The 15,169-nt window shown below is 43.4% G+C and overlaps 1 protein-coding gene across 2 annotated transcripts in view; it reads right to left on the bottom strand.

The window, feature by feature from the left end:
• Positions 1–15,169, bottom strand: part of LOC142400024 (cadherin-2-like) — a 208,287-nt gene that overhangs the window by 95,393 nt on the left and 97,725 nt on the right. For both annotated transcript variants that reach the window (XM_075484583.1, XM_075484584.1), the window contains exons 4-5: positions 12,487–12,660; positions 9,055–9,210 (exon numbers count right to left, since the gene is read on the bottom strand). In XM_075484583.1, the coding sequence (XP_075340698.1) occupies positions 9,055–9,210; positions 12,487–12,660 (330 nt within the window). The remainder of the gene's footprint in view (positions 1–9,054; positions 9,211–12,486; positions 12,661–15,169) is intronic.

Here is a 15,169-nt window from a genome sequence, read left to right as displayed (position 1 = left end):
TTTGAGAGTTGTCTCATCCATGAACTGCTGAGCATGCTGGGAGTGAGGAAGTCAAGGACCACCCCATATCACCCGCAAGGAGATCCACAGCCTGAGCGTTTCAACAGGACACTGCTCAATATGCTTGGCACACTGTCACCAGAGGAAAAGGGAAAATGGAGCCAACACATCAGTTACCTCGTCCATGCCTACAACTGCACAAAGAATGACAGTACTGGTTACAGTCCTTACTTCTTGATGTTTGGGCGTGAAGCTCGACTGCCAGTTGATGTGTGTTTTGGCGTGTCCAGTGACAACTCGTCTCCAAAGTCCTATGCAAGATATGTTGCAAACATGAGACGGGACCTTCAAGTTGCCTATCAGACTGCGGAAAGCATGGCTGGAAAGAGGAATGAAGGAAACAAGCAGAGATATGACCAGAGAGTCCGATACTGTCCACTTGCTCCTGGCGACAGAGTGTTACTGAAGAACGTTGGCTTACAAGGGAAGCATAAGATAGCAGACCGTTGGTGCTCAGACCCCTACATTGTGCAGAGTCAAATGCCAGGCTTACCTGTGTTCAAGCTGAGAGCAGAGAATGGAGTGGGTCCTGACAAGGTTCTTCACCGCAACCTGCTGCTACCCCTCGGGCAATATGTACAACTGAAGTCAGGTGACACTGGTGAGAGGAACGAGCACAAGAAAAGATCAAGCCGACGGCTGAAAAGGAAGCCAGCACTGGTGTCTGAGATCGTGGAGAGCAGTTTGGCCAGTGGACCGTCCACATCTGAGTCAGAAGGAAAAGAGCTGGGTGTTCATACTCCATTCTATCCACTCATGGTCCAAGAGACAGATGACGATTACCCAGACGTCCCCATTAGATTAGCCTTTGAACGTGACTGGTCTGCAATGCCCAATGACTATGACTCTCTGGCAGGCCAGTCTGGTTCACACTCACCTGTTCTTCCCCATGAGGCTGCCTCCCCCACTCACCCTATTTTAATCCTCCATGGGAATTCCCCTGACCTGTCACCAACCCCCCCTGATGCAGACCTACCCCTGTCTTACCCTGATTCCCTGCCCAGTCATTCCGTTCCCAGCCTGGCGTCTGCTCAGGATGTGCCCACTGTTGAGTCGAGTCAACACTCAACCCTGCCTGGTGCTGAAGAGGAAAGCCAGCTAATGAATGGTCTACAGGAAATGGGGACTGATGACTCGGGGAACCAAGTATGCCACCAGAGGTCTCCCCATGCCATGAGGACGCCAAGCTGTCCCGAACATGATGCCCCAAGACCCCAGAGGGTGAGAAGGGCACCGGCAAGGCTGGCATATGACTGCCCAGGGCAGCCCACCTCAGTAACCTCCCTGTCCCTCTGTCCTGTAGTTAATAGGTCAGATGTCACCCCAAACACTGGTAACCGGTATGTCAGTACCCTATTTATATGGATAGGCCCTCGGCCCAGTTAAAAGTGTGATAGCTTACTTTAAATGATATATCTATGACTAACTTTTGGTATAGGTATTTTTGGCTGTGGTAGACATTGTCTTCTTTTTGCTGTGTCATGAGGACATGACCCTTTTTCAGTAGGGGGTGAGTGTAACACACCTGAAATATTGGCTAAAGCCAAGTATGTGTTAATATGTTTTGGTGCACTAATATATGTTTTAAACAAGAGTTTTAATAAGCATCTAATGTAATGTATTGTATTTCTAACATTGTAGACAACTTGTCATATGAACTTTTATTCTGTTGACGGAGTATTATAGCTTCCTATACGGCCTGCTGTTCGGTTGACAGGGTAACGAGTTTGTCATGGGAACGGGGAGAGAAGCGGGCGAGGAGATTGTGAACGGGAGAGACATCGGACGATACGGAGTTGGAAAAGAGTTTAATGAGTTATTTTTAAGTCAACATGTCAACTACAGACGTTTAGGAGAAAGAGCAGTTCGACAAACTGTCTTTCTGTGTCCGTTTGGTTTCAGTTCTTGAGTTATGTTTCGTTTGAGAAGTTTAGTTCACTTTCCACCGTTTGACAGTTGGATACTATCTACCGTTGGACACTGACAGTTGGATAATGCTATCGAACGAACGGGCAACAAGGGAGACTCTGCTAGCCTGTTAAGACCGGGTCGCGGGGTTAAGACCAACAGAGGAGGCTTCTTCGTGTCAGAGAACCGTTACCTTGGATGGTCATGGAGTCGGTACTCGGGTGACATCGGTGGGCGTTGCGTTTGTGGATACGAGTGTGGATTACATGTCGGCTCTCTGTGAGTAAGCGCTTCAGGTCCATAGACGGTATGAGCTCCATCGCGCGCCATCAGGGTACCCACAATAACTTTGCTTAACCCCGGCCGGGTATTTTTCTTTTTCTTGTTTGTGAATTTTTTTGTCAGTGTCCTGCATTTCTTGCCATTGTGTTTGGGCTTATCATTTTCAACTATAGGCTCAAATAAATGATTATCAGTTTAATCTTATGTAATGTTTCACTCTGTTTTATTTATGTGTGATTTATCAGCTAAAATATGAGCAGTGTGTGTTAAATGAATCTCTGAGGTGTAATTCAGAGTGGGGGCTCGAGAGCACAACCTTAGAACGCACAGCAGTCATCAGTAAACATTTCTACTGTTTACCCCAGGCCTCTGGTAAAGTGAATAATCATTTCTAGACCGTTAATAGCTGAACGCCATACAATGCTGATGAGCAGGTTGGTTACACTTGGATCCAATCTGACTCTTGCCGCTTTAAGGTGTTTGCAGGAACCCGTATTGCAGAAATTCAAGAGTTGACTGATAGCCAGGCCTGGCGCTATGTGGAGACGTCAGAGAACCCAGCTGACGACCTCACCCGGGGACAATCACTGCAGAATCTCTCAGGGGAGAATCGTTGGATCCATGGACCCTCGTTCCTGAGGCTGCCACCCGACCAGTGGCCAGTGCACCCAGTCACAATGAGCGCAGACATCATTGAAGAGCTGCGACGGCCTGCAACCTGCCTCGTTAATACGGTCACTGGCACCCACCATTCCTTGCCCGATGCTCAGCAGTTTAGCATGTTCAGTGAACTGGTGAAGGCGACTGCAGGGTACCTTCATGGGGCGGCTGCTGATGCTAAAGGGACTCCTACAGCAGAGGAGTTCAAGGAGGCGGAACTCAGCATCCTGCAGTCCGCACAAAGAGACAGTTTCCCTGAAGAAGTCCAGTGTCTGACAGCTGGGAAACGAGTCCCTTCTTCCAGCTGCTTAATCACACTGGCTCCAGAATATGATGCATCATTACAGCTGATACGAGTAGGAGGTCGACTGCGACGTTGCCAAGATCTGGAGAACGATGTGATCCACCCTGTAGTCCTTGACCCGAGACATGCTGTGACCAAGCTGCTCATCCGACAGGTCGACCATGATCTGAAACATCCTGGTGCAGAGCGACTCTTTGCGGAGCTGCGGAGGAAATTCTGGATCCTTCGTGGCTGGGAGGCCATAAGAAGAGCCCTAAGTGTCAGAGATGGAGAGCCCAACCCGTCAATCCGCAGATGGCAGACTTGCCCCCTGCACGGCTCAGGCTACATCAACCAGCCTTCTACTCTACAGGGATTGATTGTTTTGGTCCGATGCAGGTCAATGTCGGTAGACGGATTGAGAAACGCTGGGGCTTGCTCTTCAAATGCCTCACAACAAGAGCAGTCCATATTGAAGTGCTGTCCAGTATCAACACGGACTCCTTCCTGATGGCCTTAAGGAGGTTCATATCCTGTCGCGGGAAACCAGCAGAGTTGCTCTCGGACCAGGGCACTAATTTCAGAGGTGGAGAGAGGGAATTACAAGAAGCCTTTGGAACCCTCCACCCTTCTCTTCAAGCCCAGCTGGCAGAGTACCAGATAAAGTTTTGCTTCAACCCACCTAGCTCCCCCCACTTTGGAGGCTCATGGGAGCGGGAAATCAGGTCTATTAAAGTGATGCTCCAGAGTAGATTCAACCTGGGGTCATTTGAACCGTGATATCCAGCCAATTAGCCCACCCGCAGTTTTTTCGATATTGGCTGAACATCAGCTGAGTTACTGAGTTATCCCGAATAGCTTCGTACAAGGGTTAATGGATCCTGGTCCGTATCTCCAAAATTACCACACAAAAATCACATGCCATGACACCAAACTTCTACAGTAGTACAAATATGGTCTGTACTCACAAAGCGATGCATTTGGAAGTTTGAAAATAGTCCAGGAGTTTATTATTATCAACACAAGCCTGATAGCTTCTCTGCAGCTAAAGCTGCGTCGACGTCACTTCAGGGAGCTGGGAGCTTCAAAGTAAGATGAGGGTTGATCTACTACTGTAGACAACAAAGTATATGCTATATTCTACATGTTTTTTTATGAATTTTTATGTTGTAGAGTTGTGAAATTATTTTATCAATGGAGAAATTGAGCAGCCTTGCTTTGTTGTCTACAGTAGTAGATCAACCCTCATCTTACTTTGAAGCTCCCAGCTCCCTGAAGTGACGTCGACGCAGCTTTAGCTGCAGAGAAGCTATCAGGCTTGTGTTGATAATAATAAACTCCTGGACTATTTTCAAACTTCCAAAAGCATCGTTTGCTGAGTACAGACCATATTTGTACTACTGTAGAAGTTTGGTGTCATGGCATGTGATTTTAGTGTGGTAATTTTGGAGATACGGACCAGGATCCATTAACCCTTGTACGAAGCTATTCGGGATAACTCAGTAACTCAGCTGATGTTCAGCCAATATCGAAAAAACTGCGGGTGGGCTACTTGGCTGGATATCACGGTTCAAATGACCCCAGGTTGAATCTACTCCGGAGTTTCACTTTAAGGCTGCTCTGACTGCTACCTTGGGCTCACAAGTTGTCAGTGGCGAAGTGCTGACTACCGTCCTTATTGAGATTGAGGGTATCCTCAATTCCAAGCCTCTCGGCTACGTATCATCCGATGTAGCAGACCCAGACCCGGTCACCCCCAATCTGCTGCTGATGGGACGGCCAGACCCTTCGCTACCTCAGGCAGTATATCACGACTCAGAGCTGCTCAGCCGTCGCCAATGGAGGGCCTGTCAAGTGCTGTCCGATCGCTTCTGGGTGTGGTTCCTGCGCCACTATCTGCCCACACTGCAAACCCGGTCCAAGTGGCAGTCAGATACACCCCCTCTCCAGCTGGACACTATCGTGATGATTGTTGATCCTCAACTGCCCAGGGCATCATGGCCTGTTGGGAGAATCGACAAGGTATTCCCTGGGGCTGATGGTCTGATTCGCACAGCGGAGGTTAAAGTCCGGGACCGCACCTATGTCCGACCTGTGAGCCGTCTTATTAGACTCCCTGCTGTACCAGGAGAGAATGAACAGTGATGGACTGAATACTGCAAATGTGCTGGTACACATTTGGGGGCGGCTGTTCTGAAGGTTGCATGACAGCGGGTAATTTAAGAGGGTATGGCCACCAGGGGGCGCTGTCGCGCTTAATCGCGGGAGTGCTGCGGTTCGCATGAGAGAAGAAGAGACAGAAGATTGTGAGAAGCTGGATAACGTGGATGAAACTTATGTATCTACAAAGTTATTACTTTGTATTGGTTTATCTGCCGTTTGTGGTTCAGTGTGCGTCCAGAGAAATAACCACACACACACACACACACCCAAATACCACACCTATAAGTGCTATCTTTACTGGATTAAAGCACCATAAAGGGGATTGACCGCTTCCTGCCTCTTCATTATAAGTCTTGGGGGAACTTATAGACTGTGTCCTGACAGACGCGCACTTCGCGATTACAAAACAGAGAAGCCAGTCTACAATCATGAATTATTAATAAGCCTCCACAACAGATGGCTTTCTCAATAAATTGGATATACCTTCTATAACTCCAGAAGATGACGGATATCTTGAGGAAGCTATTACACGAAATACATGGACGAAATACGACAAGCTATACGTAACATGCAGAGCTCAAAAGCCCCGGGCCCAGATGGGTACACAGCAGAATTTTACAAACATTTATCAAACTTATCTTTCCTTTATTACTTGAAGTATTTAATGAATCCCTAAGAACAGGTCTCCTCCCACCAACTTTTTATCAAGCCAGCATCTCTCTACTCCTTAAAAAAGATAAGGATCCACTCAGTCCAGGTTCGTATAAACCTGTGAGTCTTCTGGATGTAGATGTGAAATTGTTGGCCAAGATTTTAGCTGCACGACTGGAGAAAGTGCTCCCGACAGTGATATCGGGGGACCAAACAGGTTTTTATTAAAGATAAACATTTATTTTTTAACATCCGGCGTTTATCAAACATCATTTATTCTTCCAGCTCAAATTCGCATTTTCCAGAAGTGCTAATATCTCTCGACGCAGAGAAGGCTTTTGACAGGGTCGAGTGGGACTTTCTCATTACGACTTGGATTCGGCACAAAATTTATTGCATGGATAAGATTACTTTATGCCTCACCCTTAGCCTCTGTCCACACAAACAAGTTCAGATCTGAATATTTTCCTCTAAAACGCTCCACCAGACAAGGTTGCCCTCAATCTCCACTTCTCTTCGCTTTGGCTATCGAGCCACTTTCAATATCTTTACATACCACAGATATTTATACAGGAATTACTAGGGGAGAGAGGGAGCATAAGGTGTCGTTATACACAGATGATCTATTGCTGTATATCATCAACCCTTCAACATCCATTCCCAACATCTTGTCTATACTAGATGACTTTGGTAAGGTATCGGGGTACAAGTTCAACCTTTCCAAAAGTGTTTTATTTCCCATTAATGCTAATGCCCGGGGACATATTTAGTTCTCTCCCATTTAAGTTCGTAAATCAGTTTCGTTACCCAGGGATCATCATCACGGAAACTTTCTCTTCTTTATTCAAACAAAACTTTGCAGAACTTCTAGAACGTACAGAACAGGATTTTAAAAAGTGGTCGAATCTACCTATTTCACTGGCTGGACGAATCAATGTAATTAAAATGAACATCCTTCCTAAATTTCTATTCATTTTTCAGAGTATTCCAATTTTTATGCCTTTTTAAAAAAAAACTATATCAATTAATTTCCAGCTTTATATGGAATAAAAAGAACCCTCGGATGAGGAAGGACTTCTTGCAAAGACCCAAGTCGGAGGGGGGAATGGGTCTACCTCATTTCAAATTCTACTATTGGGCATGCAAATTACAGGCACTGTCCTTTTGGCCCCAAGATTATATACCTGCTTGGCTTCAAATTGAGAAAAAATGCTGCTCCCCAACCTATTTATCAGCTCTACTTTTTTCGGCTCGACCCACCACATATTTGAATTCTGTAAACAATCCAATAGTCTCACAATCACTCAGAATTTTGTCTTCAATAAGAAAGTACTTTGGGTGGCATTTTGGATCACTTCGGGCCCCTCTAATCGCAAATCATTTATTTGCCCTTTCTCTCTCTGATACAAGGTTTAGTGAGTGGTGCAATAAATGGATTCACTCCTTTTGGGACCTTTTTATTGTGGATAAATTCCCATCATTCCAACAATTACGAACTAAATTTGATCTACCTCACTCACATCATTATAGGTATATGCAGCTGTGAGATTTTAATTTTTAATTTTTAATTAATTTATTTTTTGGGGGCTTTTTATGCCTTTGGACAGGAAAGTTCAGAGAGACTGGAAACAGGGGGCAGAGAGAGGGGGAACGGCATACAGCACAGGGTCGTCCGATGCGGGACTTGTTTTGTTTGGGGCCAGCTGCAGCGAGGACTATATGGCAATCCATGGACCTCTTGTCCATGGGGCGCCTGCTCAACCCACTACGCCACGGACCACCCCACAACTGAGATTTTGTCAAAAAAAACACCAAATCCTACCCTAACATACCAGATAGTACACCAATGGATCATATATTCTTAATGAACCCATTGGCAAAAGGAGGAATCTCGACTCTTTACAATGCACTTTCATGCTTAAATGATGCATTCTTAGATAATTTGAAAACAGCCTGGACAAATGACCTGGGGACAGTCCTAACTGATGAATCCAAAGTGCACTCCTCTTCGGTCTGTGCAAGACATGGGCTCTTGCAGTTTAAAGTACTTCATCGATTACATTTATCAAAGGTAAAGCTGTAGAATGTATCCAAATATAAATCCTGCATGTGACAGATGTGGTCAATCACCAGCCTCGTTAGCCCACATGTTCTGGCACTGTCCAAGAATAGCTATATACTGGCAAAAGATTTTCCAATCTTTCTCAGACATCATAGGAAGAGTGATTGATCCTAACCCACTGACAGCTATCTTTGGAGTTAAAGAACCTGGTCTCGTACTGTCTAGCTCTCAATATAGCATGATAACATTTATATCTCTTCTAGCACGCAGACTGATTTTACTGAAGTGGAAACAGGCTCGACTCACTCTGCCCTGTGAAAGATGTTATGCTACATCTGCAGTTAGAAAAAATTTAATTCTCATTGAGTGGGTGTGAAGATATATTTTTCCTCATATCTGGAACCCTTTTATAGATCCCTTCAACAGAAGTAAACCGACATTTCCCGCAATTTAGCCCGATGTTCATATGAAGACAGCACTGAACGACTCGACATCCTCTTTCATTTCTGTCGCTTCTCATGGGTATTTATTTTATTTTTTATTTTTTTGTTTGTTTTTGTTTTCTTTGGTGTATATATGTGTCATTGATATATATCGGTATGTCAGATATATCAAATATGTGTGTATGTTAAATTTTGAAAACCCCAATAAAAAGAGTGTTAAAAAAAATTGGTCTGAATTCAAGGAATGGATGTTGCTACATGTAGACAAATTCTTGAGGAAAACCTATATCAGTCTTACAGAGAATGGAATGGAAATTCCCCTTCCATCAAAACAATGACCCTTAGCAAACTGCTGAAGCAGCACTTGAATGGTTCAGGAGGAAACCTTTAAATGTAAACATCTCTTGGCTCAAGTTCTGAATCAACACCATGGAGTTTTTGTTAGGAGTTAATTCAAGTATCGTCTACATAACACTGATCTGAACTTTAACATTCAGCATTTGCTTTACTGTCCAGCTTAGATGCCATGCACCAAGACTTACATGGAAGTTGGAGATTTGTTCTCTGTCCAGAGGTTTGGTGACAGACAGCTGGCCGGAGATTGGGTTGATGATGAAAATGCCAGTTGGTGGCTGGTCAGCCCCGGGGCCCGTCACACTGTACCGCAGCAGCCGGTTCCTGTCCCGGTCTGAACGTATCTACCACACAACATAGGACAAGAGGAAGAAAGGTAAGGCAAAGATGTCTTTAAAGCTAAACTTTTAATGAGGTAACCATAAATAACACAGTGATTGGATAAACTGCCTGTTATGACTATCATTACTGCCAGTAAGAAAAAAAAAGGTTATAAAAAACGTGGAGCTAAGCTTTCTGACTTTGACCTGAATGTGTCTCATGTATCAGGATGAATTAGGAAAAACTCAGAATGTGCGTATATGTATGTATTTACGGGTAATGTGAGGGAAGATGAAGTGATAAGTCCTGCATATTTCCCAAATCATCAAAACACTAAAAAGAAAGGAGACCCCATCAGCTCAGGTCTAAATAAGCCCTCTGACATGTTGAATATTTGATCATTTATGTATTCAAAAAGAGGCTCAAGACCTACCTTTTTAGTTTAAATTACAGCTGAATTTTATTTCATTTATTTCGTTTGTATGTTTGGTTTAGTTTACTTTTATCTATTCATCTATTATTTCAAATATTTGTCTTTTAATTATTTTATTATGATGATATAAAAAAATAAAAAAAAGATAAAGAGGCAGAGAAGTCAAAGAAATAATTTTAGGTTCAACTGGACCTGTTTGCTCCCTCTCTGTATATATATATGTACACTATATTACTATATTACATGTGTGTGTAAGAGAGTATAGTAGTGTTAGTGTGAGAGTATGATGTTATATGTACACTATATTGGCAAAAGTATTGGCTCATCTGCCTTTAGACGCATATGAGCTTCAGTAACGTCCCATTCTTAATCCATAGAGTTTAATATGACGTCGGCCCACCCTTTGCAGCTATAACAGCTTCAGCTCTTCTGGGGGAGCTTTCCACAAGGTTTAGGAGTGTTTCTGGGAGTTTTTGACCATTCTTCCAGAAGCACATCAGTGAGGTCAGACACTGATGTTGGACAGAAGGCCTGGCTCACAGTCTCTGCTCTGATTCATCCCAAAGGTGTTCTATCGGGTTGAGGTCAGGACTCTGTGCAGGCCAGTCAGGTTCTTGGTGGGAGCATGAAATTGTCCAAAATCTCTTGGTATGAAGCATTCAGAGTTCCTTTCACTGGAATCAAGGGGCCAAGCCCAGCTCCTGAAGAACAACCCTACACCATAATCCCCCCTCCACCAAACTTTACACTTGGCACAATGCAGTCAGACAAGTACCGTTCCCCTGGCAACCGCCAAACCCAGACTCCTCCATCAGATCGCCAGATGGAGAAGCGTGATTGGTCACTCCAGAGAAGGCGTCTCCACTGCTCTAGAGTCCGACGCTGCATCCGACGCTTTGCATTGCACTTGGTGATGTATGGCTTGGATGCAGTTGCCATGGAAACCCATTCCATGAAGCTCTCTACACAGTGTTGAGCTAATCTGAAGGCCACATGAAGGTTGGAGGTCTGTAGCGACTGACTCTGCAGAAAGTTGGTGACCTCTGAGCACTGTGAGCCTCAGCATCATCTGACCCCGCTCTGTCATTTTACGTGGCCGACCACTTCCTGGCTGAGCTGCTGTCGTTCCCACTCGCTTCCACTTTGTTATAACACCACTGACAGCTGACTGTGGAATATTTAGTAGCGAGGAAATTTCATGAATGGACTTGTTGCACAGGTGGCATCCTATCATGGTGGAATTAACCGAGCTCCTGAGAGCGATACATTCTTTCACAGATGTTTGTAGAAGCAGTCTGCATGCCCAGGTGCTTAAATATATACACCTGTGGAAGTGATTGGAACACCTGAATTTAATTATTTGGAAGGGTGAGTGAATACTTTTGGTATTGGTAATATAGTGTATGCATATATATTTATATATACATGTATATCTACCAGCTTATACTAGATACTCACATGTTGTACCAATGCTAATAGTAGCTCTAAAAAAATCCATGTATTTTTGATGTGTTTTTCTGTTTAGTTTCCAGTCCAGCCTTGCCATTTCCTCACCTTTCCTCAGTTCTCTCCTGCCAGTCGTCAGCTCCACTCCCTTCACCTGTGTTTCTTCCCTCAGCTGCCTTCACTCACTTATCACTCTCCCCACAGTATTTAGTCTACCAGTTCTTTTCGGTCATTGTCAGATCCTCCGTCAATTTACCCATGACTTTCACTGTCTCTCTGATTCAGTTTCTTGGTAATGTACAGTCTGGTTTTTGTTATTTTCCTTAGGTTTTTCTAGTTTAGCTTTGTGGTTCTCCAGCGTCGGCTGTGATTTTCATTTATAAGCAGATTTAAGTTTCCTCTTGGCTCCTGTCCCATGTCTGCATTTGGGTCCTCCTTCACCGTGACAGAAGGATCTGACCACACTGTGGACACACTCCCTGTGGACACACTCCCTCGTCAGTCTCAAGCCTCGGTACTGTCCCTGTGGAGTTCTCAGGGGAGACATGAATTTCCATCAGCGCCCAAGTCTCCGAACCCGTCAGTGTCTAAGAAGTATCTGCACAAACCAGGGACCCAGCAGACCTCCAGGCCTTCAACAAAACCCTCCTGAGCCTTCGGGACTGCTTGGTGGAGGGGGTCGGTCCTTGGGAGAGACTGAGAGTGGCAAGCAGGGGATGGACATACTCCAGGAGAGTCCTGGCCTCAGGTGGCCTCAGGTGGCCTGGATTGGCGGAGTTCTGGGAGCAGGCTGGAATGGTTGCAGCCTATCCCAGCAGTCATTGGGCGAGAGGCAGGGTACACACCCGTCCATCACAGGGCTTTAACCTAACTTCTGCTTTTGGATGGTGGGAGGAAGCCGGAGTACCCAGAGAGAACCCACACATAAACGGGGAGAACTCCACACAGAAAGGCCGCAGCCGGGAGTTGAACCTGTAACCCTCTGCTGTGAGGTGACGGTGCTGACCCCATCATTTCCTATCAGGAAAAAACACTGTTGTCTCCTTTACAACCTATTTCTGTTGACTGAAATAAAGTTGTCCTTTATTAATTTGATTCGCTTTATTTAGTTGTTTGAAGACGGATGAGAAGATTGAGGGATGCGGGGAGAGATGTTGGCGTACCAGAAGACACACAGGACAAGAAAAGATGGAAACGGATGATCTACTGTGGTAATCCTCTACAGGGGTAAGCCAAAGAAAGAAGATTAAGATTTTCTCAGGGTTTATATTTAAATTACATTTGATGTTTGTCTTTATATATAACTGAATGAGCTTTTGTGCTCTTTCATTTGAGATTTAGCGTCTTACATTTCAACACGGTGTCCTCACTGACAGTGCAAGACGGATTTGCTTTAAAGTGTGGGGGGGATGTGTCTTACCCTGACGAGATCCTCGGGGAACTGTCCTCGTGAGTTCTCTGGGACATTGATAGGTGGAATGACCCAGTCCCTCTTCACCCGCTTCAGATTGCCATTACCCCTGACAACCATGCTGTGCCATGGAAACAAGATCTGTGGTACCTGCTGACTCCGGGCTGCATCACTGGCCTTTACCTGCACAGACAGGAAACAAACTTTGCACACAGGGCTATTTCAATGCAATGTGCATCCACTTTCTATTCGTGTTGTAGCTCAAAGCTGTAGAAGAGTTGCTCACTCACATTCTAAAGTGAAATGCATGGATAAGAGCAGCAAGCTTTATGAGGAGGAGTTGGAATGGTCTGTCATATTTTGACCAATGCATGTCCCAAATATTTCCTTATAATCCCAGAAAAAAGGCAGGATATCTGTTCTTTATGGTCCTACAAAAAGCAGTATAAGAAAAAATCTAATGTTCCTTAAACTGCAACACTTTCTTCAACAAATTTGAAATGTATGTTTCCTCACCTTAAGCTCTTTTGTAGAGAAATATCCCACAATTTTTCAATAGAGGTTTTCATCAAATCCAAGAGAAACGACAGAATTAGAAAAGATTTCATATGTGCCCAACTACCTAGTGCACCTGTGATTATCCTGCCTGAATGATCTCACTTCTGTTCTAAATCTGACAGATTTAAAAAATACTCCTATCATTTTTAAACAGATACCCCTCAAATCATGCTCAAATATTTCATCTAAAACCACCAGAGTTTCAGGATTAAGAGTTTAACTGACTTTACTGACATTTGGAGCTTGGAATGTTGTAACTGTCTCACTCTACAGTGGAAGGGCTCAGTGCTGACACTTCTCCTCCAGCTAATGTCTGGCTGTTAATTGTAATGGCTCACGAGTTCTTCTTATGATAGATTGTTGACGGCTTCTTTCATTATCTGTGATTTCCACCGAATCCAGGGAGCAATGCTGCCGGCATCTAAAGCATATGGCATCCGGCTATTTCTGTCTCTGTCTAGAAGAACAGCCAATCAAAGTCGCTGCTTAGTCTAAATACATGCAGGGGCCTTATTATCACTGTTATACATGAAACAAACTAACAGATGGGTGCTTGACTTGTTTTGTCTCTGCAATTAGCACTTGGCCAACCTCAGACTCCTGCTGGGCTGGAAAAGCTGTGATTTTATGTCTGTTCTCGCTGAAGCAGGAGGATTTGGGCAGAAACTATGATTTTCTTACATGCTCACATTCTCAGACTCAGAAGCAGGTATTTGTTTACACTGACAATTTTTTTGTATTTGTGTCAGTGATAGAGGATGAATAACATTTACATAGTAATCCACCAAAAATGTAAATATGAAGAATTACATTCAGGTTTTTTTTTTTTATTTTATTGTGAAACTACAGCCTAAGTACAAAGTATTAACCCGGTAAAATATATTGAAATTTGTATTATTGGGTAATTACTGCTGGTAACAAGTAGGTAAATATTGAGAAACAACAACTGAAACACAAAGAAAAAAATCTCTACTACTGACCATCTTTTGAACTGACAAGTTTAAGTTGGTAATTACTCAGATATAATAGTATAAAATATGGAATTGTTTCAATTTCAGTTGAGTATTTTTGCCCGTATTTACCTGCTCTGCAGGAACGGTTTTTCTTTGGCGTCATGGCCCAGTATATATTCTTAAATATTGGGTACGTTCTTGCAAATGGTTTTAGAACTTACCCAACATGCACGCTGAAACTGTACTGTAAAAGGAAGCCTTGCTTGTTTACATGCTATTACTATATTCTTACTAAATTCTTTGTAATAGAATATTCCATTGTCTATGCAGCTTGTTTCCATTCTATTAACAGGCTCTTGCCATATAATTTGTAATAGATTATGCCCTTTCCATGCAATCAACACAAACTTGAACCTTAAAAGTTCCACAACATTACTAAGTAAAACAAGTCAAATTACCCAGTGAATAAGATGCAACTGCGCCACACAAAAAGGCTTCCTTTTACAGTGCATTTTCATCTTACTAACTTTGTAATTTGACATGTTTTACGTAGTAATGTTGTGGAACTTATACGGTACAAATTCAGTGAATTGCATAGACAATGGAATGATCTATTACAAAGGATTTGGTAAGAACATGGTAATACCGTGGACACAAACACGGCTTCCTTTTACAGTACAGTTTCATCTTACTAACTTGGATATTTGACATGTTTTACTTAGTAATGTCATGGAACATGAATGGTACAAATTAATTTAACTGCCTAGACAATGGAACAGACAATGGCTTCCTTTTACAGTTCAGTTTCAGCATACATGTTGGGTAAGTTCTAAAACCATTTGCAAGAACGTACCCAATACTTAAGAAGCTATACTGAAAACATTTTCAACTTAATTAGAAACAGTTCCATATTTTAGAAAATTATATTTGAGTAATTACCAACCTAAACCTGTCAATTACATGGTACTCAGTTCAAAAGATGGGCAGTAGTGGAGATTTTTTTTCTTCGTGTTTCAGTTGTAGTTGTACCCAATAATACACTGTAATTTCAATATATTTTACCAGATACATACTTTGTACTTCAGCTGTAGTTTCCGTGTATTTACCTTCTTATACTGGTGGCAATTACACAAGAAGATGCTATGAATTACCATATATTTACCTGGTAAATACCTGGTAAT

This window comes from Odontesthes bonariensis, chromosome 15 (genome assembly GCF_027942865.1).
Source record: "Odontesthes bonariensis isolate fOdoBon6 chromosome 15, fOdoBon6.hap1, whole genome shotgun sequence".
Classification (NCBI taxonomy): domain Eukaryota; kingdom Metazoa; phylum Chordata; class Actinopteri; order Atheriniformes; family Atherinopsidae; genus Odontesthes; species Odontesthes bonariensis.
Note: the sequence above shows the minus strand (reverse complement) of the source record. Positions and strands in the feature narration are given on the sequence as shown.